Raw genomic sequence first — 25,510 nt, forward strand, 5'->3', positions numbered from 1 at the left:
TGCCACCACCTTGATTCATGCGAAGGTGCTAATGGTTTTACCCACTGTTGCTGCTGTTGCACCATTAATACAGACGTCAACACAGCAAAAAGGTAAATAATGTCTTAGTACTATTAGAAAATAGTTTTGACTTCACAGGCCTCCTGAAAGAACCTCGGAAACCATCAGGGTTCTGTGGACAATACTTACATGTTATTTCCTCTTATGTGTTAAATGTGTTCTTCATTCTAGTGGTTTCCAGGATTTCTTAAACTTTCTTAACAAAAACTGGTAATGTGAGGTGGATTTTGATGTGTAAGGTAGATATGGATATGTGTTAACATGAAAAGATATCCACAATATACTGTTGAGTAAAAAGAGAAGTTTGGTATTTGTACTATAGTCACATTTATGTCATAAAAATACATGTGTATGTATATATGAACATTTATTTATACATCTGTATGTGTAGGTGTATAAACTTTTTTCTGGAATGGCATCAACCAGAGAGATTAAGAGGGGTTAGAAGTAATGGGAGTAATTAACTTTTTTTTTTTTTTTTGCCACAAAGCAAAAGTATTTCATCAAATATTTACTGAGCACCAACAATGTGATAGGTGCATTTCTGTACTTTAAAAATAATTTTTTTTAGCATTTCTTCTAAGGAGAAGATGTTGCTCTTACAATTTTAAAAGGCTTTTTCCATTTGGGGTACCATACTATCCATGGCAATTTAGCTGTTCCTTACTAAAGCCTTGCTTCTTTTCTCTTTAAAACCTCCACACTCACCTACCCCGGACGGTTTGACAAGAGTGCAAGAGCTGTGTTTTGTTTTTTGTGTTTTTTTTAAGACTGCAGGAGTTTTTAAGGATTACCAAAGTGTATATCTACTTCCAAAGATGTATTTAAAGTAATTTAGCATCAGTCACTCTCTGTCTCTCAGTAATATGTTATCAATATATTATTCACTTCGGGGCATTAATCCGAGATTGCAAGAAGAGTCTTCAGATACTTGGAGTGCTCCCAGTCAAGCTGATGTGAATGGGCTTCACACTCTTCATCACTGAGATTTCTCTGCTCTGTGTTGTTCAAGAAGTCTTTCTCATTGTCTTTAAAATTTTGTGATGACCTCCATAACAGAAGTATCTGATATTTGAGGTTTGATTCCTGAAGAGGAAAAAAAAGAAAAATGTAAGATTAAAATTGGAAGAGGACTTCTGGTGGTCCTCTACACTCGCTGGGATGCTGTAGTCTTGTAGAAAGATGTTCATTCTGTAGCTCTGAGGTTTGCTTACCTGTAGCTGAATATCTTCAATATTTTTCACGTAACGTACTTATTTTTGACTATCAAAACAAAAGAATGTCTCATTAAGTAGCAAGAATCCCCAAACCTTGAGCAAGAAGATAAACGTTGTGGTTGATTCTGCCTTACTGTACCTTACCTTACTCCAGCTTTCCCCTATTACAAGGTTTTATCCTCTGACAAGTTAAAAACAAGTGAAATGCAATGGAAGCAAGTGGTTTCTTTAAAACCAACCTCTAAATATGCCATTTCAATTCTTTTAAAAACACATTAGGCTTGATGATATCACAAATACACTTGAGTAAGTCTACATCTTTTCAATATTTTATTACTCCCCAGGCAGTTCAATTCTTAGGTTTGCATCAAGATGTCAGAAATCACAATAAGTCCTTTTAGATGTTCTGCAGCACTGAACAATTTCACATTGTATTTTTTTAAACAGACTCTCTTTGTTTTTGTCCAATAACAAGAAACAACAAGAAAAGTTTAGATATTGCTTTAGCACTTGGCAGAATGCAAAAATATGTATCCTTTGCTGAGTGCAAAATGTTTTCCTGTCTCAAAGAATATTATATCTGTCTCTGGCTATCAGTCCATCTCTGTATCTCTCAAAAACTTTCTTTTTGTTTCATCGAATTTTTCCTAAAATGATTTTAGATATTACCAAGTTACATGAGTGCCTAGAGTATGTCAGTTGTAGGCCCATTTGCTGCTCATTTAATTCCTGACTACAGAAAACAGGGATGCTTTTATTACTTACTTACAGTAGCCAGTGTTGAGGAAGTAATCTCATGATACAGAGTGTGATGAATTAAGCATGTCTTAATAAAAGGGTAAGAGTGTAGTCAACGATTTTGGCTTATGTTTAAACAGACTCCATGACTGTCACCCACCAACCATTTCAGTAGCCCCCAGATGTTCTCCTTGCCTGCGGCTTCTTTCCTCCAATCCATTTCCCACCCTGTAACCTGAGTGGGCTTCCTAAAGCACAGATTTGATAATGTCACTCTCCTGCTTAAAACCCTGCAATGGCTGCGCATTGCCCTTAACATAAAGATGTGATTTCTAAGACTCCGCCTTCCTCTGCAGCCTCATCTGGCATCACTCCCCCAAGCCCCAAATCTGCTCTAGCCCCAGCAGCCCCCTCTCAAATGTCAGAAGGCCCTGCCATCTCTTTGTTCTTCCCACCTTGTCACTCTTCTACGCGCCCGTTCCCCAAGCACACACACACACCAGCACTCTGTTCCACTGGGACGGCTTCTACTCATCATTTGCATCAGTGTTTTGTAAAGTACAAGACACATGAAATGTTTAAGGCACAAGAATAAAATGAAAATACTTCATATTCGTGCTATGGAAAAATAAAGCCATATTCAAGAAGCTTCCTATATCCCTTATCTGATCACCAAATAAGAGAGTTTTTATAATTGTTCTTTTTTGAAGACCCTTTCTTTCTTATCAGCTGATAAAGTCATATAGAATTTCCTATAAGAATCACTTAAGTGTCAAGATACTGTGTGTATTCAAATGCATTTGTGCTTATTTTTTCCAGTAATGGAAATACCAAACTTGGTGAAAATGTCAGAAGTAATCCACCGCCTATTACATTTTTTGTAATAGGACACATTACCACACTGACTGAATCTAGCTTCCCTAGTGCTAAAAGGATGGTCATGCATCAACATGAAGCAGCCATCGTTCCAGACTAATACAATTTTGCCTTAACAAACTCAAGTACTTGAATGTCCAACACTGCCGCATAATCTACTTTGCATCTTCTCAAATTAATTTTGCCTTCATGACCCAAATATATAATTTCTAGACATTAAACCCCTTTTTATTTGAACCAAGGATTCACAGAATATTTGAGCTCAGGTGTTTGGTCACAATGCTTTATATAAATAAAATTATTTAAAGTTTGCCTTTAATTATAAGCTGTTGTATTTTCCCCCAGTTAGTAGTAACACTTTCTGTATCAACCAAGGTGTTAGTTGATGCTTGTCATAAAGTAGTGTATGCAATTGGCTATGTCTTTTAGACTCTGCTGTTTTAATCTTTTCATTTTTCATGTCCAGTGGATAAATGAGCTATCTGTGGCCCCGATCTTTCTTGTCCCTGTGACTTAGGAGAGCTCCCTCAACAAGTAGTTACCCAGAAGCTTTTATCTTCCAGAAGAAGATGGATAGGAACCCCAGAACTGCCCACCCTCTAGGGATTGCCATGTCTTATTTGTACTGTTGTCATCAGTGAATTTTTAAGCCACTGGAGAAAAGGGATGAATTAAAGAAGCCACACGGAGATTGATAGAGAAATGGTGAGCATTGTGGTGTTGATTTAGGATTCCTAAGGTTATCAAGGCCATGTGGGAGAGCCCAGAGGTGAGGGTGATGGCTGTGCCTCCAGGAAATGTCATTTGGGGGAACAGAAGGAATTTATTCTAAGCTGTCATGTCTGTACGTAGATCCACATGGAAAAAAAATCCTCAAAATTCATTTGAGCCATAACAGAAAAGCTGGTTATAAGTCAATCAGTCACATAGATGTAGCTTACTGGGAAACAGTTTTAACTTTTTCCATGGATTTTGTGGCCAAAGCACAAACTCTGGGCTGACTCTTCTTGGAAACAAAATTGCATAAACAAGTTTTTCTTGAACACGTGTCAAAGTGTCAAAACAATGTGCAAATTTAGAGAACGTATGACAATAGAGGCATAACATGGTTGAGGAACAGAAAGCTTATAAAAGCAACTAGGGGTTTTTTCCTTTATTTTTATTAAAATAAAAAGGTTGCTGTTTTTTTTTCACAAGGACATAAAATCATCATGCTCTGATCAGTTGTTATAAAAGAAGTCGGTGGCAGGTGTAGGCCATGTGTGCTGACTACCAATGAGAGAGAAAAGGAGCCCCTGGAGAGGCCAGTGAGAAGTACAGCTGTGTTTGAGATTGGATAACACCGTTCCATCCCCATCCACTAGAGCCAGAGCATGTAAAAATAGGATATCGTGTCAATGGGGATCAGAAGCAGAACATCAAGTAATAGTTTCAGTTTTAGATTATTTCTTTTTTTTTCTCAACTGACAAGGTATAGAATACATAGTTTGCCCTTTTATTCGTTTTCTTTGGGGGGGAGAAGCTTTTAAAGTTTTTTTTAAGGGAGGTAACTTTTTAAAGTGATAGTAGTATTCATTTGCCATTCAGGGATCCAAACTAATGTCAGTTCTCTCCAGTTCTTTACCTATCTTAGACCAGCAACCACTCTGGTCCTACTGTCTGAGTGACGGCAGGTAAAAATGTCAACTGGCACTGCTTGTTAGTTTCACCTTGCTTTGGAAGTAGCACCAAGACTACATAATGCCAAGAAATCTAGTAAAACATATCATTTTTTCAGTCATTGATGGAAAACATTTTTTTTAAGATTTTATTTATTTATTTGGCAGAAAGAGAGAACAAGCAGGGGGAGGGGTAAGGGAGAAGCAGACTTCCCACTGAGCAGGAAGCCCAATGTGGGGCTCGATCCCAGGACCCTGGGATCATGACCTGAACGGAAGGCAGACACTCCACTGACTGAGCCACCCAGGTGCCCTAGAAAACAATTTTTGTGTATCAGTCATTGCATACTAAATACCACTACATATATACCTTTAAAAACCAAGGCTAGAGAAAATGAAAAAAAAATTTTTTTGTAGAGATAAGAATTTCAAAATGAAAGAATTGGACTCAATTTTCCTGTGAAGAAGGACATCGTGTTTTGTTTGTTTGTTCTTTGAATGTGGTTTTGTTTGTTTTTGGGGACTGAGGGGGGCGTTTAAGAGTTTACTTATTGTCCTCAATGTCATGTGGAACATTGCTGAATCTGACATAACTGAAATTTCAAGTTTAATTTTTGTTTTCTGCCCACGTAATCTCAATAAATCACCCAAGCACTGTTCCTCAGACCATATGTAACCTTTCTGAGAAGGCGTTAACCTTCTGAGCCGGTTGAGGCTTGCTACTTTGTTGCAAATTCCAGAGGTGAATACGTACTATGTAGCCCAGAGTAAAGTGAACTTGTTTGCAGAAAACATTGATGGGGGTGCCTGGGTGGCACAGCGGTTAAGAGTCTGCCTTCAGCTCAGGGCGTGATCCCGGCGTTATGGGATCAAGCCCCACGTCAGGCTCCTGCGCTATGAGCCTGCTTCTTCCTCTCCCACTCCCCCTGCTTGTGTTCCCTCTCTCACTGGCTGTCTCTCTCTCTGTCGAATAAATAAATAAAATCTTTAAAAAAAATCCATTCTTTGATGGTCAAAGAATATGAAATTGAGGACCTGATGATTAATATCAACTGAAACTGCCTGTCATACCATGAATTTGTCCCTTCAAAGAGTTGAATTGTTTGATCACTTGCTTTTGACAGAACTATAAAAACCCCAGCCCTTTGATCAGAAATCCTCTTCCCTAATCCTGGTGATAGGACCTATCTCCAGCACTTCATGCTAGAAATGGAGTTCACTGATTTGCTTTTCAAATGAAAGCAACAAAATTCGCTGTAGGAAAACAACAAATCCTGAACTTTTAGTGTTCTTATTTTGGAAGCTTACTGAACCAATAGTTTTGCTTTCCTGAGTTTTAAAAGTAAATTAAATTAAAGAAACCTTGGTGGAAAGACAGTGCAGCAATGTGGTAATATGTACTATACTTTCAAAATATATCACAGCAGATAGACCCAAAAAAGCAAGTATAATAAAATGTTAGTGGTCGAATCTAGGAAGGAAGCATTCAGGTGCTCATTGTAAAATTCCTTTAACTTTGCTGTGTGTTTGAAACTTTTCACAATAAAATATTGCAAAGATATATAAGAAGGCACATACCTGATATGAATTTGTATAATTAAGAAAATGTTGTTCCATAATGACATAAGCCTTAGTGATTATTTATGTTGAATTCTCATCTTTGGAAAACTTGGAAAATTAGAAAATACTTTTTGAGCTTTGTGAACTCTTCAGGTTATTTTCTACAGACCACAGACACACTAAAGACAGAAAGCCAGTAAGGGGGCGCCTAGGTGGTGCAGTTGTTAAGCGTCTGCCTTCCGCTCAGGGCGTGATCCCCGCATTCTGGGATTGAGCCCCACATCAGGCTCCTCTGCTGGGAGCCTGCTTCTTCCTCTCCCACTTCCTCTGNCCTCTGTTGTGTTCCCTCTCTCGCTGTCTGTCTCTCTCTCTGTCAAATAAATAAATAAAATCTTAAAAAAAAAAAAAAGCCAGTAAGGAGGGACTTTGAGGCTTTAGTGAAAATTGTACCATGTGTCACTGACGTTATGTTATCCGACAAGTAAGTTTCTGGAATGTCTATTTTCCCAATTAGATTTGACTTAAAATAAAAATTACTAAATATTTAGACATGTGCATATGACTTAGAATACAGCTTAAAATATACCAACATATTTGTTGTCCTTGTATTTCTTTTTTCACCCAGCAATAAACCTTTACAACTGAGTTTGATTGCCATAGGTGATATTTGCCCAAACCTGGCCCAAAGCTAAAAAAAATTGTATCCTGTGGCTATTTTGTTTTACCATAAGTATGTTTCATCATACCATAACATTGTTTTACTGTATATGTTTTACCACACCACACTGAGGGTCAGGCAGGGGGACGCAACTGTAAATGTCTTTTAAAAAGAAAAAAAAAATAGTCCTTGAAATGCCAGACTTAAGAAGCCCGTCTGCAGATGATGCTCTGTAATGATGACATTTTTCCTTCAGAAAGTTGATTTCCGCCATATATATATAAGAAAAATAAAAGATCTAAAAATTACCCTTTTAATTGCAAAAGTCTGTCCAGGTTTATGTCCTAAGCAAAGGGAAACTTTCTCGAGATCTAACCCCAGACACCTCCTTCTCCCTCATTTCCTGTTTTCTCTTTTCGTTGTTTCTTTGGCTCCCACAGCCATGGTGTTTGTGGCTGTGCTGACACTGCGGATCTTTAAAAAAAAAAAAAAAAAAAAAAAGAAGGGACATGGGACCCAAATGATGTCAAAGAATTGGGAAGCTTAATATGATAAAGGAGAGTCAAGAGGAAAGAGGCATATTAAATGCAATAAACAAAACATTCACTTCACCATACTATCACACTTGCCACAAGGGACAGAAGCAATAACTGTAGCATGAAACTCCACATTTTTTTTAAAAAAACAAGCTTTTATTCCTCCAGAAACATAATAAAGGAAGGGTAAAGCCCTGACCCAATCGTTTTTCTGCAAAGGAGACTTATATGAGTCTTTTCTATGGCAATTTTATGGATTTCTCAGGCAATCACACTTTATTTTCTTTTTTACTATGAAAGAAATTCATTCTTATTTCAAAGAGTACTCCCAAGTATAAAGAGAACACATAGATCATGCATAATTCCATTTCCCAGAGAAAAGAACTTTTACTATTTGGTACGTAACCTTACAGATTTTTCTCCTAGAAATATATATCATGTAATTGTGAATTTTCAAAGAAAAGCATGCAGTTTTTCTCCAAAAGGCCTTTGTTCTCACTTTCTTGCCTCATGAATTCTACCCCCTCATTCTCTGGCATCTCCAGTTTCACTTTCTTCACTTGTAGCCTCTAGAACTATAAACGTACTCAGGACCTTTACAAAAGGGAGGAGGGAAACTACAATTTTCCCAGTATTCTTCCCCTCTATTTTTTCTCATTCCACTTCCTCTTCCTTCCCACCCTTTGTTTTTAAACTGTGGGAGAACACTAAGCACGAGATCTACCATCTTTATATCTTTTTCCCTCTTTCTCTTTTCAGTCAAGCTTTTATAAGGGAAAAGAAGTCCTTTCTCAGTATCTTTACTCCCTTACTACCAGTGTAGTCACTAAGTTACTCTGATTTTGGTTCCAGGAATTCTCTTTCTAAGGTCCTTGATGGCTGCCAGCATGGCCAACACAATGGAAGTTTGCACTGTACATCCTTACTTAACCTTTCATCAGCATTTGACACTGTCTAGAGCTCTTTTTTCTTTGACTGTGTTCCCCTGGTTCTCCTCTTACGCGTGTGACCACTCCTACTCAGCCTCCTTCCCTGAGTTCTTTTCTTTGGCCCATTCTTTAAATGTAACAATACTTTAGGACTTTGGCCTTAGAAAACAGTCCTTGTGTTTTCTTTTTTTTAATGAGCTCATCCACTCCCGCAATTTTAGTTATCCCCAGAAATCTATATGTCCTGCCCTTATCTTTCCTCTGAGATATAGACCCATATATCCAAAGAACCGACTGGGTCTTTCCACTCAGATGAACTTTCCAAAGACGTCACAAACTTAGCACGTATCTTTTCAGTACATCATCTCTTTTCCCAATCCTCCTCCCTCTCATCGAGACCCTATTCATTTGGTGGCAACACCATTTAAGAGCTGTAATAGTGTAAATAACAGCAGAGATGCTTTTTAAAATAATGCAAACTTGACCACTGAAAGATGTAATATTTACATTCATCCTGACATCTGTAGTCAATCACAAATTGTTTTAGGGGCTAATTCATACTATTACCTCTAAAAATGGACTGCTAGAGAATCTGATAATTAGAAGTCCATTGGTGACTGTGAATACAATTACAGTAAATTGTAAACTGATTGTAATTACCTTAAAAGTGAAGAGAAGGGAAGAAGCTGTTGCTAGTGAGCATGGACCACTCTTTCAAATTTGACAGTAAAGAGATAAGAGAGATTAAATGAATGTCTTTAGGGGAAAGGAGATGTGAGGAAGTCTTTTAGAACAAGGAAAGCTGAGCAATTTTGCAGGCTGTGGGAAGAAGGTGGTAGAGAAGAAGGGATGGAAGATAGGGAAGATAAGATGATAGGAATCGAATACTGACAACCACAAAAAAGAGAGTGGGGAGGTCTTTGTTTTTTTTGTCTCTATTATATATTCTTCATGTAACATTTGCTTTACTAAGTTCAGGTCTACTCTTTATCATTAAATAATAATAGTAATAATAGTAATAAATAATAAATAATAGTAAAAAATATTTTTAAAATATTTATATGTAATTTTTTGTTTTTATTAAAATTCCAGTTAGTTAACATACAGTATAATAATATTAGTTTCAGGTATACAATTCAGTGATGCAGCAATTCCTTACAACATCTGGTGCTCATCACAAGTGCACTCCCNGAGAGGAAGAAACAGGCTCATAGCGGAGGAGCCTGATGTGGGGCTCAATCCCAGAATGCTTAACGAACGCCTAGGCCACCCAGTTGCCCCACAAGTGCATTCCTTAATCCCCACCACCTATTAACCCATCCCCTCTGGTAAACATTGATTTGTTCTCTATAGCTAAGAGTTTGTTTCTTGGTTTGCCTCCCTCTCTTTTTCTTCTCCATGCTCATTTGTTTTGTTTTTTAAATTCCACGTATGAGTGAAATTGTGTGGTGCTTGTCTTTTTCGGACTGACTTATTTCGCTTGGCAAAATATTCTCTAGCTCCATCCACGTCATTGCAAGTGACAAGATTTCATTCCTTTTTATGGCTGAATAATAGTCCATTGTATACATATATACCACATCTTCTCTATCCATTCATCAGTTGATGGACGTTTGGACTATTTCCATAATTTAGCTATTGTTGGTAATGTTGCTATAAACATCAGGGTGCATGTATCCCTTCGAATGACTATTTTTGTATCCTTTGGGTAAATCCGTAGTAGTGCAATTGCTGGGTCATAAGGTAGCTCCTATTTTTAACTTTTTGAGGAACTTCCATACTATTTTCCACAGTGGCTGCACCAGTTTGCATTTTTATACGTAATCTTTAACCTTTATATTTATTTACATTATTATTCTGTACTCAGGCAAAAATTGCAACTGAGGCTAATTTGTGCAATTAACTAAGTAATGTGTTTCTTTTCCTTTTCAAAATTTCCTTCCTTTATTCCATTCCTAATAAGTATGAAGAATCCTTTTAATTGGACCTACAAACAACTAGTGTCTTTCAGTTAAAACTTACTTTCTAGTAAACTCCTATTCTAAAATGAATGTAGGGATCTTCATTTTTCAGGTCCTTATCCCATCAGATTTTGTTGTTTTGTTGGGGGTTTTTTTGTTGTTGTTTTGTTTTGTTATTACTTACTTGCAAAATTTTTTTATATAATGCATCCCAGGTCCGTGGCCATGTATCGTTTTCCTATACAGTTTATAAGTTTTATGGCTTATTTAATTCAAGTGAGTAAATCCACCTTTCTGTTCCACTTTTGTGGAGGAGAGAATGAAGGGGTGGGAAGCAGGAGGTAAATAGGGTTAAGGAGAGATAATGGAATGTCTGCAGAGAGGAAAGGTTACCAGTTAGACTCAATATTCTTAAGAAAACTATGGATCAGATTCAATAGTATTAAAAAAAAGTTATCAGCACTAACAAAGAACCAGATGAGTCTCCTTGTTGTTACTCAGAAAGGATTCAGAATGGCGTGGGGAAGATGGGAGATGATGCGTTTGGGGTTTGACATTGGACACTTCTCCTGAGCTGAAAGCTTCTTATAAAGAGTGAGGTAGTCTCGGGAAATGACTGTTTTCTTTCTCTCTTTCCTCACCCCTCCCACCTCAAAGTCCTCATCATTTTAACTCCACTGCACTGATGCTCTCTTCTCAGCTGCACAGAGGTGAGCAGTGCACAGAACCGACTATCAGCAGGCAGCATGCTAAGGCTGAGGAGGAGAGGGCCTGACTTTACTGCCTCAGTTGAAATCCTCAGCTCCACTGTCTGCCAGGGGAGGTGGGAGGGGCACAGGAAGTGACTACCCTCTCGCTTCTCCTCCCACAGAAGCCCTGCCTCCTTCACGCTTGGACAGTGGAGAGAGAGGTTAGCTTTCTTTCTCCTTCTAGTTCAGTCCTTTGGCTAATGGGAAAGACCACGCAGAAGCTATGGAGTTGCTTTTTGTGCTTGACAAAAGTGCATAGATAGAAGACAGGGATTCCTGGCTGGGAGGAGGGAGGAGAGCTGAAGATCTCTGCCTGGGCTGGCTGATCTAAGCAGTCAAAGTGGGAAGCTGAGTGCTTGAAAGAGGATTATGCTCGAACTAGAAATAAGCAGTAAGTGAGCGAATAACAATTATGGCTTAGAAAAGGATTAATCCCCCTGGGGTTATGGGGTGAACTAGAAAATATTGCTTAACTCTAGAGTAAAACTGTAAGGCTTCTGACTCTGTGTACAGTTGTGTGCTGTTTGGAGACTGGGGCTTAAATACAAAATCAGAGCTCTAAATGCCTCCTCCCACTCTTGGAAAATGCCAACTTCTACTTAGAGTAGTTGTGGATATAATCTCCTTCCCTGACCTAGCCTTTTCCCAGGAAAATAAACTCCTAAATCAGATAAGGAGTTGAGATTAAATTGGAAAGGTGGAATTTGGTGGTGGTAGAATTGCAGCCTTGAATTAAGTTCGGTGAATGCCGACATTGTTGTATCAGTTAGCAGTGATTTGTTCATCACAAGAAATTCGGGGGTGGGGCATTAAAAAGGGAATATTGAGAGCTTTTATGACAAAGAGGCTGAATAGTCTATATGCGTAGGATGAAATATAAAAATATATATAATTAATAATAGATGGGGTATTTTCAAAAGCGTTAAACTAGAACAGTAGTCAGGAAACCTAGAAGTGCTAGGATAAAAATTAGTTAGAAAGGAAGAAATTTTAGTTTCAGTGGTTTTTTGTGCTAGCCAAAAATTTCACAATGTTTACAAAGTCAAGACAATGATTCAGGGATACTTAGATTATTGTCATACATTATAAATACCGTTGCTGGGCAAGATCTGTGGTTCTTTGGTCAGCAAGTTCTGGCAATGAAACCACTGCCGCTGGTGCAAAGAATTCTGGGATGTCTGACAGTGAAATGGATGGAAGGACCCACATTCCATCTCTACTTAATGTCCTTTTGTCCAGAAATCGGGTCATGCAAATGAGCTACTTGGTACGTATACAGATCAATAATTGGAAAGGCATTTATGAATGTTTTGCATTAGAGGGTCTCTGGACAATATCTATGGCAACCAGTAGACTAAGAGGATACAAAAACAAAGTCATAGGAAGGAAGTCAGCTTGAATGAAACCAACCCTGTTCTTTTTGTTTTCCGTCAATCCTGAAATGGCACCTCAAACGAGGAGAAGAATAATAGAGAGAAATACTGTGGCCATCTGTTCTGTTCTAAGTGGCTAAATTCATTAATATATGAATGAGAATTCAGATTTTATTTATGCATCCTAATACTTGAAGATTCAGAAATCTCTTTATTACAAAAAAACCCACAAAAATAGGAGATATGTTTATTGGGGAGGAAGAATTGTGTCCCACAAGGTAAAGAAGATTTACGTCTGTTCACTGAAGGCTGTAGTTCTTCCCTCAAGGGATCCTGACATGGCATAATAGATGCAAACAAATATTTCTTAGTTCCCTTAATTCTCGTTGATATAGTTAATACCTAAAGCAAAGATTGTTTTGTTTTTAAATAACAACCTTGGACTACAGCTAAGTATGTAGTGAATTTCATTTTCCTTCTCTTACTGGTCCTCTACAGAGGTACTGTGATTTCTGAAGTTATGAAGAAGGAACCTGTCATTTCTGGTATTCCTATCAGCCAGTGCATTAGGAGAAAGNACAGCTAAGTATGTAGTGAATTTCATTTTCCTTCTCTTACTGGTCCTCTACAGAGGTACTGTGATTTCTGAAATTATGAAGAAGGAACCTGTCATTTCTGGTATTCCTATCAGCCAGTGCATTAGGAGAAAGAAAAAAAAAAAGACTCAGACGTATTATTTTTCTCCTGTAACACTAGAGTGAAATGGTTAAAATGATCTATGACCTTTTCTAACTTTACAATTTTTGCTATGGGGAAGGTAGATGGGGATTGGTCACAGGAGGTTGGGGGGGTGAGAAAAAAGACAAAATGCCAATAAGTGCATTTTTAAAAAATGGTCTGTATTCTTCCAACTTTTCAAACTACCTAATTTTGAAAATTATTTTACTCATCTTTTAAAAATTACTTGAGTTGTTTTTTCCAGTGTTAATTTTCATCAGATTTATAAGCAAATGTAGAGAATCTGAAGATTCGTTATCTGAGTTGTATAATGCTTGTGTTATTCTTTAAAATATAAAAGGGATTAAAATAAGCTTTTAATAGTTGAAGTCTTAAGCATACTATAATTACTAAATGCAGTTTCAGTCTTTAAGAAAAATGGGCTGGGACTCTTAAGGGAATTGTTTATCTAGCTCAAATCTGTTTTGAAACTACAAAACTGGAAAAAAGCATAACGATATTCAGAAAAGGATTAAAGGTATAATTTGGATGGAAGAGGCTAAGCAGAAATACTTGATGAGTTCATTATAGGCCAGCATTTTAACAACAAAACATTTGCTGTTGTCCGTGAGAGACTGACATAAAGAATGATGTATTATGACTAGTGAACAAGGCTAAGTAAAGACTTTTATCTTTAAGCAGTATTAAGTGGGAGTTAACCTTATTAATGGAAAGAAACTAAATGATCATTTAAAATTATTCTTTCACAAGAAAAGTAAAGAAAAAGGATATGGAAAACTAAGCAGTGATGAAGACCTCGAAATAATTGTTGATCAAAAGCAGGTAAGTGAATGCTTCCATACGTTTTCTACTGTCCCACTGTAGATCTTTGACAGCTAAAGCCCTTTGAGTGTTCAGTCCTGCCCTGGTGGCTGTATTATTAGCCTGTCCAGCGGAGGCCTGCATAACAAGATAGATTTTGAGAACAGCTAAGCTTCCCCATATGATTCCTCAGACCCACTGACTTCTGCATGCTGTCAACATGCATGTTCTGTATGTAAGAATGATGAAAAATAAAGCAGAACAAGATCAGAGAACTTTTGGAAAATTATATGCCCCAGTGAAAAATGAATCAATACAATGATAATTTGGTTAGAAAAAAAAATTAAACAAGAATCAGAAAGTATGTTATTTTGAAAGTGGGAAAGCTACCATTAGTGTAAAAACAATGAGTATGCTTTAAGGGGAGAGGGGTAAAAGACTAAAAATACTGGGAAGCTGAAAACATATATATTGTCCAATATACATCAATATATATCAGAATACCTGCCATGAATTTAGAGATTATTTAGAAAATATAAAAGAAGAAGCTACTTAATGTTCTTTAATACTGCCTGTAATTTGAGAAACAGCTAGCTTGGATTTTATATGGGCCCATAAGGTGAAATGAAAACTGCTTAATAGACCATAAACAATGATATCAGGTAATGGAAGGTATCCAACTAATGCCACTGAATTGGCATTAGTCCTTAACGTCTTTGTTAATTATCAAGGAGACAAGATAACTGCACATCTATTTAATGTGTGAGTGGCACTGATTCTGAGGGTGATGTCAGCTCAGGTGGAGACTGAGAAATAATTCAAAGGAGTCTGAGTAGATGAAGAGGTTAGAAAGAAAGCTGTCAGCAAGTTACAGAAAGGCAAGTGGTGACTAACATAATATAATAAAAAAACATTAAAATAAAAAAAGAAAAAAAAGAAAGGCAAGTGGAATTTGGATAATCTCGTAATCGTTTGTTTCGCATCATGACGATTGTATTAAAGGAGCCATTGTGTATATTTCTGAAAAAAAGAAAAATAACCATCAGAAGAGAGCAATCAGAAATAGTTGAGTTAGAGACCTGCTTCTTAGGTCTGGAATAACTGAGGTAACTGAAGTGGTCTTCTGGGGGAAAACTCACCGAACACAGCATCTCCCCAGAGGTACAAAATAGATTGATCTTACAGTATCCACTCAAACTGCCTTTGAATTCTTTTTTCTTTTTTTTTTTTTAAAGATTTTATTATTTATTTGACAGAGATAGAGACAGCCAGTGAGAGAGGGTACACGAGCAGGGGGAGTGGGAGAGGAAGAAGCAGTCTCATAGCAGAGGAGCCTGATGTGGGGCTCGATCCCATAACGCCGGGATCACGCCCTGAGCCGAAGGCAGACGCTTAACCGCTGTGCCACCCAGGCGCCCCATGAATTCTTTTTTCTTGCCTTATCTTCACTCGCCTGCTCCTGAGTGAATTGGGGTGGGGGGTGGGGGCCGGGGGCAGAGGTCGATGAGGAATTTGGCCCTGTATTTCTACTTAGTGCCGGATTGTCAGTTTAGTTAATAAGATCAGTGGAGCTGGAGCTCATGTGCTCTGCTGGGCTATCAGCTATCATTTTAACTATGCCAGATTAATTACTTGGGGCACAAGATCTCCGTCTCTCACAGATCCTATCCCCAGACTGGCTTTCTCATTGAAGGATGGGACCCACCCAGTGAATGAACTAGTAAAATACAATTGAGTATATTAGGAGAGCACATATACCTATCCATTTCTCTATTAAAATGAAAAGCAATTTTTTTATTTCTCCCTTAATCGTGTAGAAGTTTTTTGTACTTTCATAATATCATCCTACCCTCAAAGGCTGCTTGCTTTTTTTTTTCTAAAGCTTTTTTTGTTTTAACTAAATTTTGGGATACAGAAAACCATAAAAGTATACATTGAGATCTTTGGCATTGAAAGCCCAAAGGAGTCATTGTTCTTTTTTTCTCATGGTAGCTTTCACATTTATGTTGTTGTCCCCATACACGTTTTAATAACTGTTAAGAGAACCAGCTTTCCTTCTGTTTCAGAAAATAATGGTTTTCTTACCTGGATCAAAGAAGGGAGGACTTGAGTTGCCCAGTCATCGTTTGCCTCTGTAGTTAATCACGTTTCCCCCAGGGCCACTGCACCAGTTGGCACCCGTTGGCACCCGTTGGCAGTGACCCAGCTTTGCTGAGTCATTCATGTCAAAACACGTTTTAAAAGACGAGTCATTATGAATAGGAGTTGGCTTTCGTGTTTGCTGTTGGCAGTAAGACTAGTCCTTCCTTTTGGGGAAGGTTTACTTGCTGGTGATGTCATAAGCAAATCTTAGGTTAAAACAATAACAGTGTTGATACTCGAAGTAAAATATTTAGGATAACACTCTAATTAGTCTTGATAATACTACAAAAAGTTCTTTCTACACTTAAGAGAACGTCATTAAAAGTGTTGTGTTTATGTGTGTAAAACGTTTGTTTACTATTGCTTCATTTCATAGATATTATATTTTGGGGGAGGAATCTTTATGTTCAGTTTAATTCTTTCCATATCTTTTTAGAGACATGGTAGATATTTGTGAGTCAATCTTCATATAATTGCAAATAGCTTTTTCAGTTAAGTGCTGCCAAAAGAAAATCTAGAGAAGATAAATAAAATAGTTGGAGTGCTGTGCTGGGCAGAAGTCTACTAATCTCATTAAATCTGTCGTTCAGAAACTGTCGTACGAATGCTGTGCAAGCTATATGCCGTTTTATCAGTTGTGTGATTTGCAAGACTTGTACTTCCACAGAAAGTTCACAGTTTTGCTTATATAACCAAATTAATAACAGAAGCAGCACAGAGTATGTGGATTTTGTTCTCGCTGGCCGCTCCATTCAAGGGGGTAAAAGGTGATTTCTATGTTATTTCTACGTGAGGAAAGTTGATTTTGAAAATGTATAAGTTTTTATTCTTAAAAGGCAATATTGTGCTTCTCTCTTTGTCGAATGTTATTACAAAATTCATTTGAAATTCATAGGAAAGTGTTCTAGAGAATTCATAGATTAGTGCTAACGTCCTAAGGTAACAGGTGCCATGTATAATCACACATTTGCACACGCATATATAGTCATTTAAATATAGATGAATGACATTGGCATTGGAGTCCATATTTTCCACCAGAAATCCCTAGAGTTTTCAGACTTCAAGCACAGGAAAGCTATCAAAGGAAGCATATTAGATTAAAATCTTAGTGCCTTTAAACCCCAGACATTTGACATAAATATATATATATATTTCATTATTTTTATAATATGGTATTTAACTATACAATTATTACATATAATTATAATATATATAATTAATAAATTGTGTATTTGGCTTTCCAGAATAAATATTAGAAGAGAAATTTTAAATATAAATTTCAGGTCATTTTTATTATTCATTGAAATGTTCTTTCCTGATTGGAGAGGGGGTGAATCTCGCTTAGAAATAGATTTCATGTACAAATTAATTTCCTTTTAAAGTTACTGAGATTTTAGGGATGGGAGTGGGGGAGTAGATGGTCAAGTACCTTGAGTAAGGGATTAAAAACATTATCTACTTTAAATAATAAATTCATTCTGTTTTAAATTACTATTTTTAATTAGAATAGAGTCAACTTAGTTCAAGGTTTATAATATGCTGGACCACGATGACTTTTCTTCTAAAATGTTTTCGAATTCTAAGTTAACTTAAAGGATGTATGTAACAAAGGGTAACACAAAATTATGGAATATTATAATTATATGAAGGATACACTCACATGGTTCAAACATTTCAAAAGTGGTTTTAACAGTATGTCATGGATCTAGTTGGTTATAGGACTCAGAATTGCAGCTGCATATCCTTCACTGTGGTAAGGTGGAGAAATGTCAAATGTCAGCCAGTTACAAGGGGAACAAGTGTACAGAGATCAGAGCAGTGGTTCTCAATTCCTAGCAGCCTCAGAATCCCCTGGAGGGATTGTTAGAACATAGGTTTCAGGACAGGGAGGGGGGCCACCCCAGAATTTCTGATTCTATAGGTCAGGGGTAGGGCCCAAGAATTTGCATTTCCAAATCCTTAGCTTCCAGTGCTGGCCCCAGACCATATTTTGAGAACCACTGGGTCAAAGGAAACGATTATTATAGTTCTAAAAGGAAAAAAATATATACATGATTTGTGATAAACTCGACATTCTTCAACTGAGCATTACCTGGAAATCTAAAAACTAGATAGAATTCATAGACATCCAACAAAATGATGCCGAAAACAAGAAAACCACTGCCATTTATACCCAGAGGTGCTTTTTAAGACCCAGATTTGCAGTTTGACTAAATTCTACTCAGTACCCTGGTGATCTTCAATCAGTCTGGGGTATTTCTTTTTGTAAAATAATATTCTGCTCTTACCATCTCCTAGAGTTTCTCTGAGAAGATAAAATCTGTAAAAGTGCTTTATAAACTGTAAATCATTATGTGAGTCATAACCACCGTAATAGTCTGCTCTACCCACCGTATGAACTATCATAGACTGGATGGCTCAAACAACAGACATTTCTCATGGTTCTGGAGGCTGGGAAGTCCAAGATCAAGGTGCTGGTGTGGCCGGTTTCTGATGAAAGCTCTCTTCTGGGCTTGTAGATAGGCAGCTTCTCACTGTGGCAATATTGGAGAAAGAGCTCTGGAGCTTCTTGCACTTCTTAGGACCCTACCATTACGGACTCATTTAACCTTTACCATCTTCTCGAAGGCCCTATCTCCAAATACAGTCACACTGGGGCTTTGGCTTCAACATTTGAATTTGTCGGGACGGGACACATTCAGTCCCTATTACCTTGCAATTTAGCAAAGAGGAATATTGAGATCTAGAAAGGTGAATCGAGTTGCCCTGAATTCTGGTTAGGTACAGAGAGAGCCTTCCCCCCCAGTGTTCAGTCCAATGCTCTTTCTATGACTCCACAGAGCTCCCTACAGTTACCCATCACTGGTCATCCCATGGGTGGNAGTCCCTATTACCTTGCAATTTAGCAAAGAGGAATATTGAGATCTAGAAAGGTGAATCGAGTTGCCCTGAATCCTGGTTAGGTACAGAGAGAGCCTTCCCCCCCCCAGTGTTCAGTCCAATGCTCTTTCTATGACTCCACAGAGCTCCCTACAGTTACCCATCACCGGTCATCCCATGGGTGCCTCTTAAGCTGTTTTGCTCCAGTGTTCTAATTATATAAAATAACCATATACTGAAAGTATCATAATTGGCCGATATTTATTTATTGAATCCCCACAGGAATAACCTTTTCCATAAACACTCCTTAACTGTTTACTTCCCTCTTGGCCCCTATGGCTCTGTTAGGAGAGGAATGTCTTCAAAGTAAATGTATACAGAATTAGAGTTAAAAGGTGGTTAACATCCAGTCCCTCTTCCCTTCCCTACAAAGCTTCCTCAGGGAAGAGCCATGAAAAGCACCATGGAGAGGAACAACATATACCTTTCTTAGCCCAAAACCTTTCTGAGAGTGTCCTTTTAAATTTATAGAAGCCTGAGCAGAAAGCAATGGAAACTAGAATTTCTGTGATTTTTCTCTAAAGAAAAAGAAGAAACAAAGTATAGCCACCCCCTGTGTTTTCAATAACACGGAAGCATTTGAGGGGATTGCAGTTCTATCCTAGTGGCCATTGTGGGAATGAATCCTAAAGAGGAAGATACAGGCCATCATGAAGTAAAAATGGAAGAATGAGGAAAACAGATGAGCGGGAAAGGATACCTGACTTACCTTTGGTATTAACAGATAGTGTGGTCATATCACCATCTAAATAGCCGACATGAGCCTTGGACTCATAAATAGTAAAGGGATGGGGATGTTATGTGACACTGCTTTGTAATCAGCACCATCTGGCCAGTGTTTTCTTTGCCATATCAATATGGTGACTTAAATTTAAATATAATTCGGATCCTGTTTACCTCTGAGGAGATTTATAAAGCATGAGACCCTATCTCTTGGTGTCATGTGTAATACTCTCCTGGAGTACCTTCTTGGTGACAGTATTGGTCACCAAGAACAGAAACCCTCTAGAGTTGCAGAAGAGAGACCATCTGGTCAACCTGGAGATTCTGAAGCAGGATACTCCGAGTCTGAAAGGACGAAGCAGTTGCAGTTGCCCTCACTCCTCTCAGAGCAGACATAGGCTCGTTAGCATTTTCCCTAGGCAAGATTGATGGATGAGAAGTGGTTCAATGAAAATAAGACATATTTATTTGTGAAGAGAGGAACTGAGGCTATTCAAATTTGCTGTCTATCTGAAATCAGCACTGCAGTAACCAAAGATTCACTACGGTGGTCCAATCAGTGCCATCTCGGCTGCAAAGCTATTTATCATCATAAATATTGTACAAGGAGGGGGACAAGTTTTTCCACTAGGTTAAATAGAAAAATTACTGGAATAGAGGCATGATCACCCTGTGTGTTATTGCTAAATATTTCCTAATTTTGTCCGAAGGTGTAAAAATAGTTCTGAGTTACTGGTAATTTGGCAGGGGAGGGGGGAAGCACGGTAAGGCGAAATATCTTTATCTTTTCCTTGTAAACTCCCAATGGTGAGTTTATTTGTGTTTGTTTAACTTCGTGCATTTCAATTCAGTAGTACCAATTCCCTTAAGCTTCACCTCGGACTCTAGGAAAAGCCAAAAGGGTAGACTTAACAGCTTCATTCAGAGTCCTCTGACGTGTTACGGAGATCTGAAGGTAGAACGCCAGCAGATCTAGACAGTCCTTACAGGCTGACCCAGAGACAAGCAAGAGACACCTGAAGTAGGAGGCCGTCGTCCTACTTTGTAGTCTTGGCTTTGCCACTTACGAAGCAGAAAACACTAGAGTGAGCAAGTTAAGTTCTCCGAATTGCCATTTCTTCATCTATAAAATGGAATAACACCAGCTGGCAATAGACCAGATGTCTATTGTGAGGCTCAGATGGGGATGCCCCCCCTGGAAAGCCTTGTCCTGCCACCACTGCCTTGTCTCATGTTCTTTCTGCTGGCAGCTCCTGCTTCCCAGATGTCTAGGTGGTTGTTGCGTCACATTTTCACTTTGCTTCTTCCTGCTGCATTACTAGCATTCTGCATGCCTTCTGGAAGATGCCATTCAGGTGCTCTAGTCTGGCGCATTTTCAGTGGTGCTGGCTTCTGGGCCGCTGCAAGCATTGGACATTGGCTAGAACAAAGTCCTTACGCGGTGGTAAGAGCAAGGCTTTCACAGACAAGAATCTGAATTGAATCTGAATAAAAACAGGTATGGTCACCTGACAGTGTTATTACCTTAGGAAAATTAACCAGCCTCCCTGAACCTGATGTTTCTGCCTTTTCGGGACTTTTACGACCTTTTCTTGCCCCCTTCCCCTGCGTCTCAGTGAGTAAACAAGTTACCAGCATTGCTGAATAGCAAGCACCAGCTTCCCTCTACCAGTCCATCTTCCCCAGTGTTCTAAACAGTCATGAAAATCACAGGGGTCGGTTAAAAACTATAATCACCGAGAGAGAGGCCATGAATTACCACCTCAAGTTCAACAAATATGTATGTATCACATATCTTTATTTTAAAGTATTGATGTATAGCATGTGCTCATTACATGTGACATGAGATAAAAAACTGGACTTTCAAGTTGGAAAAATATAGATGTTAAGTTATTTTCAAATAGCCCATTTTTTTTCTTTTGAGTCTAATGGGAAAAAGTGCTGGCAGCATGTTTAGCCAGTGAGAAAATAAATGCAAAATTGAAATGACATGAGCTGACATGCTGAGTGTAAAAATGATGTGATATATGAAAATAACGGCCAGAGATGGTAATATTTAAAAGCAGACTCAGCCATTTGGAATACAACTTGAAAAGAAAGCATTCAGCCTTTCAATGTGGAAGAATTTGTTGTGCTTTTACTGGCTTGTTTCTGGTTTTGTTTGGGGGTTTTGGTAGAGTTTTTGGTGGTGTTTTAAGTAGGTTCATCTGACCCACAGGAGAACCATAGACATCAGAGCTGTTAGGAACTTTAGATAATGGAATCCTGTGGCTTTCAGACTGTGCTCTGTGGGACCTGTTCTGGACATTGTGAATTGGGCTGGGGGGTGACACTGTCTGTGATGAGGCACCACCCCTTGGAGAGCAAATCAGGCGCTAGGTGTACAGACAGGTTTTGTTCAATGGAAGGGTGCTGCTACTAAGAAATTTAATTATATTGGTCTCATTCCATCAGAATAAGTTAAATGAGTTTCAGAGTAGGGAGGTAGCTTGACTGAGTCACCAGATCATTTTCTATCATAGGAAATAGAAGTCAGGTGTGCAGCCTTTAGTCTTGGGTTCATTCATCTATCCCTATAACTGCATTCCTAAATTAAGCTGCTTATCCTTTCCTCTATATTCCCTCCTGCTGATCAGTTAAATATATCAGGCAAGCCAGAAGTATTTCAAGTGCACAGTTTTTAATCTATTACATTTGTCTGATAGATTTTTGTGAAAGGATGTTTATATGAGATGCTTCCTACTTCATAAAGAGGTTCTCACAACTTTGTGACAACTTCCTAGTCTATATCAGCGTACCGGTATTAAAGATTTTGAAAGTGGAATTCGTATCTCCTAAGACACTCCTGACAAGCTGAGCAAAATGTTTCCGCCATGCTGCAGCAGTCAGTTTCTGCAGCTCCTGTGCGGTCTTCTCCACCTGCGTCATTTTATCCTCCCCCTCTCAGACGGCTGTGCGGTTGTGGACCGGGACCATGGTTCTACACCTAGCTTCGCAGGCCGTCCTCTTTGAGATGCGCTGCCCGCCCGTGTTTCAGCCTAGCGAACCCCGCAGGTGGACTCGCTGATTACTGGGTGGACCAGTGGCCGTTGCCATAAGGGCTTGGAAAACCAGTTGTGGGTGGAAATATTTATACTGAAATGATTTATGTTACATATTCAAAATCTGATAAATAAAGATAACAAAGGAACAGACAGACCAGACAAAAAAAATTTTCTTTCTCATTTCGATAAGTCAGAACAGCAGAGAAAGTTAAGAACTTAACTTTCTCTTCCTCCCCTTCTGACTTTGGACCCAGGTGCCTGTGCTCTGCCACTGCCCCAACCTTGTCATTTCTGTGCTTGTGTTTTTGCTTCTCTCCCATCCAGGCCTTCCAGTACCCTGTCTTTTCCTTTCTGCTCAGCCCCACTCTTTGATCCCTGCCTCTGGAATGTGTCTCTTATTCTGACACTGCATATATAAGCTTTGACAGAAACGCAGTTCTTGCAAACCTGCTTTTTTTTTTTTTTAATGCTCCACTGCTTCCTTCTCTTTCTCCAAAACAACTCTGCAATTCTGTCATTTCCATTTTAACTCATTAATTTTTCACATGGTCTACCCCCAGTCATAGTGAATACCACTTCCTTCCTGTCTCATGATCTAGGAAAAACACATGCATACACAAATGACCATTCAATACAATTGTTATTTATTCCTCACCATTGTATATTTTTTTTTTGCCAAATGATCTCATTCTTGAAATATATGAATAAGTGACTTATTAAAGAAATGGTGAGAGAATGTACCATCTCGGCTTTGTGTTGGATGTTCTGAATAGAAAAAAACATTCATTCATCACTTTTTTCCTAACAAAATTATCTCATTTGTATAATTTGTGAATAATTAATGAATTCTTGTTGTAGAAAAACATTAAGCATGGAAGTCATTTTCTTCCAGTCAAAGGTTGTCCAATTATCACTCCCCTAGAATCTCAGCTTCTATTTTTAAACTTTAAATGTGCCCCCAAAATTGATGCATGTATTTGTGAACTATGGGAATTGTTTCTGAAAAAAAATTACTGAATGGTGGTGCATCAATTGGTGGATTTTTTTAATCAAGTTGTTTAGTACAGAATAAAACAAATGGAAGCCCATGAACAGGCTTACTCTTCAATTTTATGCTAAAGATGGAAAACCTTGGAAATTTTGCTTTTATTAAAAAGGGAAACAATTTGTTTTTCACTAAAAGAATGAGCAGTCTTATCCTTCCACCCAGACCCCAAGGAACTTGATTTAAAATCATCTCTCTGTGGGTCTATGAACCACAGTAGCCACACAAGACTTGCCCCGTGGACTCCAATGCTGTTTGGCTTAGTGCAGCCCGTAGGTGGTAGGCACCCAAGACTGGAGAGAACCGATGCTTCTCACCGTCTCCAAGTAATTAATGCCAACTCTTCAGTTGGACTTCCAGACCATAGGCCATTCAGCCCCTGACTACCCTGTTGTCTTCATTCAGTGCCACCTCCAGTCCATGCCCCATTCATACTGAACAACTTGAAGCACCCCAAGTATGTAATGTTCTTCCTCCCTTTTTGCCTTTGCCCTGTATATGTGTCTATGTATATAATCTGTATCACGAATCTTCTGATATATCCCAAAGGAGTGAAAGGGTGTAGATTGCAGGGAAGGAGGCCTCCTCGTGGTTCCAATTGAGGCTTTCCCTTTTGCAAAGCCAAATGCTAAGAGAGGAGAGAGAGAAAGCACAGGTTTCTCTTCACTCTGTAGATGAGGACTTCTTAAGCCCTAAAAATGGGGGGGGGGATGGAAGAGGGGGAAAAAATGAAAAACTAAAGTAAAGCCTATTTCTGAAGAGACAAGGGAGTAAATGGAGAAACAGAAAAACCTCAGAATCTTTTGTTTATAGAAATTTGATATCTAAACAATTTTGCTATGTATTTTTGGGGGCTTTGTTGTAGGGAAAAATGTTTAATTATGTTTAGTACATTTATACATTTTGTGGTTCTAAAAAACTGGGGGCTTGATTCTGCCCTCTTCCCAAGGTCCCTTCTCCCCATGTGATAGGCAGGGAAGCAGAGCAGAACCAGCTCAGGGGATGCTGGCTGCATTTAACTTTCAGTATTCATGGGAGACAATTAAACAGGGAATCATAAGTTTAAACATTCGTTCTAAGATAAATTATATGAACAAAATTAAATTGTCATTTATTTTTCTCTATTATGAGGTAACTTGATAAAATAACTTCTGGAGGAAGATACATGGGATGCTGCTTTAAAATATATACATTTTTCAGTGGAAATGATCTAACCTTTTAGTTCACTCATTTATTTCACGGAAACTTCCTGGCAATGTATTTCTAGCTAGGTGTTTGCAAGACGCTGGGTCACAGGTGACATAAACACACTCATGGCCCTTACGAAGCCAACAGTGTAGTGCGGACCTTCTGTCAGTAGGCATTTATGGTGCCAGTTCTGAGCTGAGCTGGAACCCAGTACTTCCAGGGAGCTTTTGGGACTCTAAGATGTGCGTTGTTTCCCTAGTCATGGTCCTGGAAGAGTTCCAGAGTTTTCCTACCGTTCAGTATGTTCCCAAGACAGGACTTGGGATTTAGGAACAATGGCCAAAGATGTTTTTTGGAGCCCAGCTACTCAAAGAGAGGCTCACGGATGAACAGTATCAGCATCACGTGGAGCTTGTTAAAAATTTATACTCTGAGTCCCAGACTGAATCAGCGTTTCTGAGAGTGGGACCCAGAAATCTGTTTTAACAAGCTTTCCGGGGGATTTCTATGCACCCTGTAGTTTGAGAAGCATGGTTTTAGATTATTCGAATTGTGGGGTCAAGAAAGGATCAGT

General features: G+C 38.5%; 1 protein-coding gene across 10 annotated transcripts in view; it reads left to right on the forward strand.

The window, feature by feature from the left end:
- The window catches only part of PEX5L (peroxisomal biogenesis factor 5 like), a 235,470-nt gene that overhangs the window by 47,189 nt on the left and 162,771 nt on the right, over positions 1 to 25,510 (forward strand). For 2 of the 10 annotated variants that reach the window (XM_019794215.2, XM_034662449.1), the window contains exon 2: positions 13,804 to 13,875. The exons of 3 other annotated variants lie outside the window; for them this stretch is intronic. In XM_019794215.2, the coding sequence (XP_019649774.1) occupies positions 13,804 to 13,875 (72 nt within the window). Of the gene's footprint in view, positions 1 to 11,060; positions 11,104 to 11,130; positions 12,210 to 13,803; positions 13,876 to 25,510 lie in introns of those variants that run through there. 5 more of the 10 variants (XM_019794234.2, XM_019794211.2, XM_019794218.2 and 2 more) reach the window with 5 other exon arrangements.

The sequence above is a fragment of the Ailuropoda melanoleuca genome, chromosome 1, assembly GCF_002007445.2.
Source record: "Ailuropoda melanoleuca isolate Jingjing chromosome 1, ASM200744v2, whole genome shotgun sequence".
Classification (NCBI taxonomy): Eukaryota; Metazoa; Chordata; class Mammalia; order Carnivora; family Ursidae; genus Ailuropoda; species Ailuropoda melanoleuca.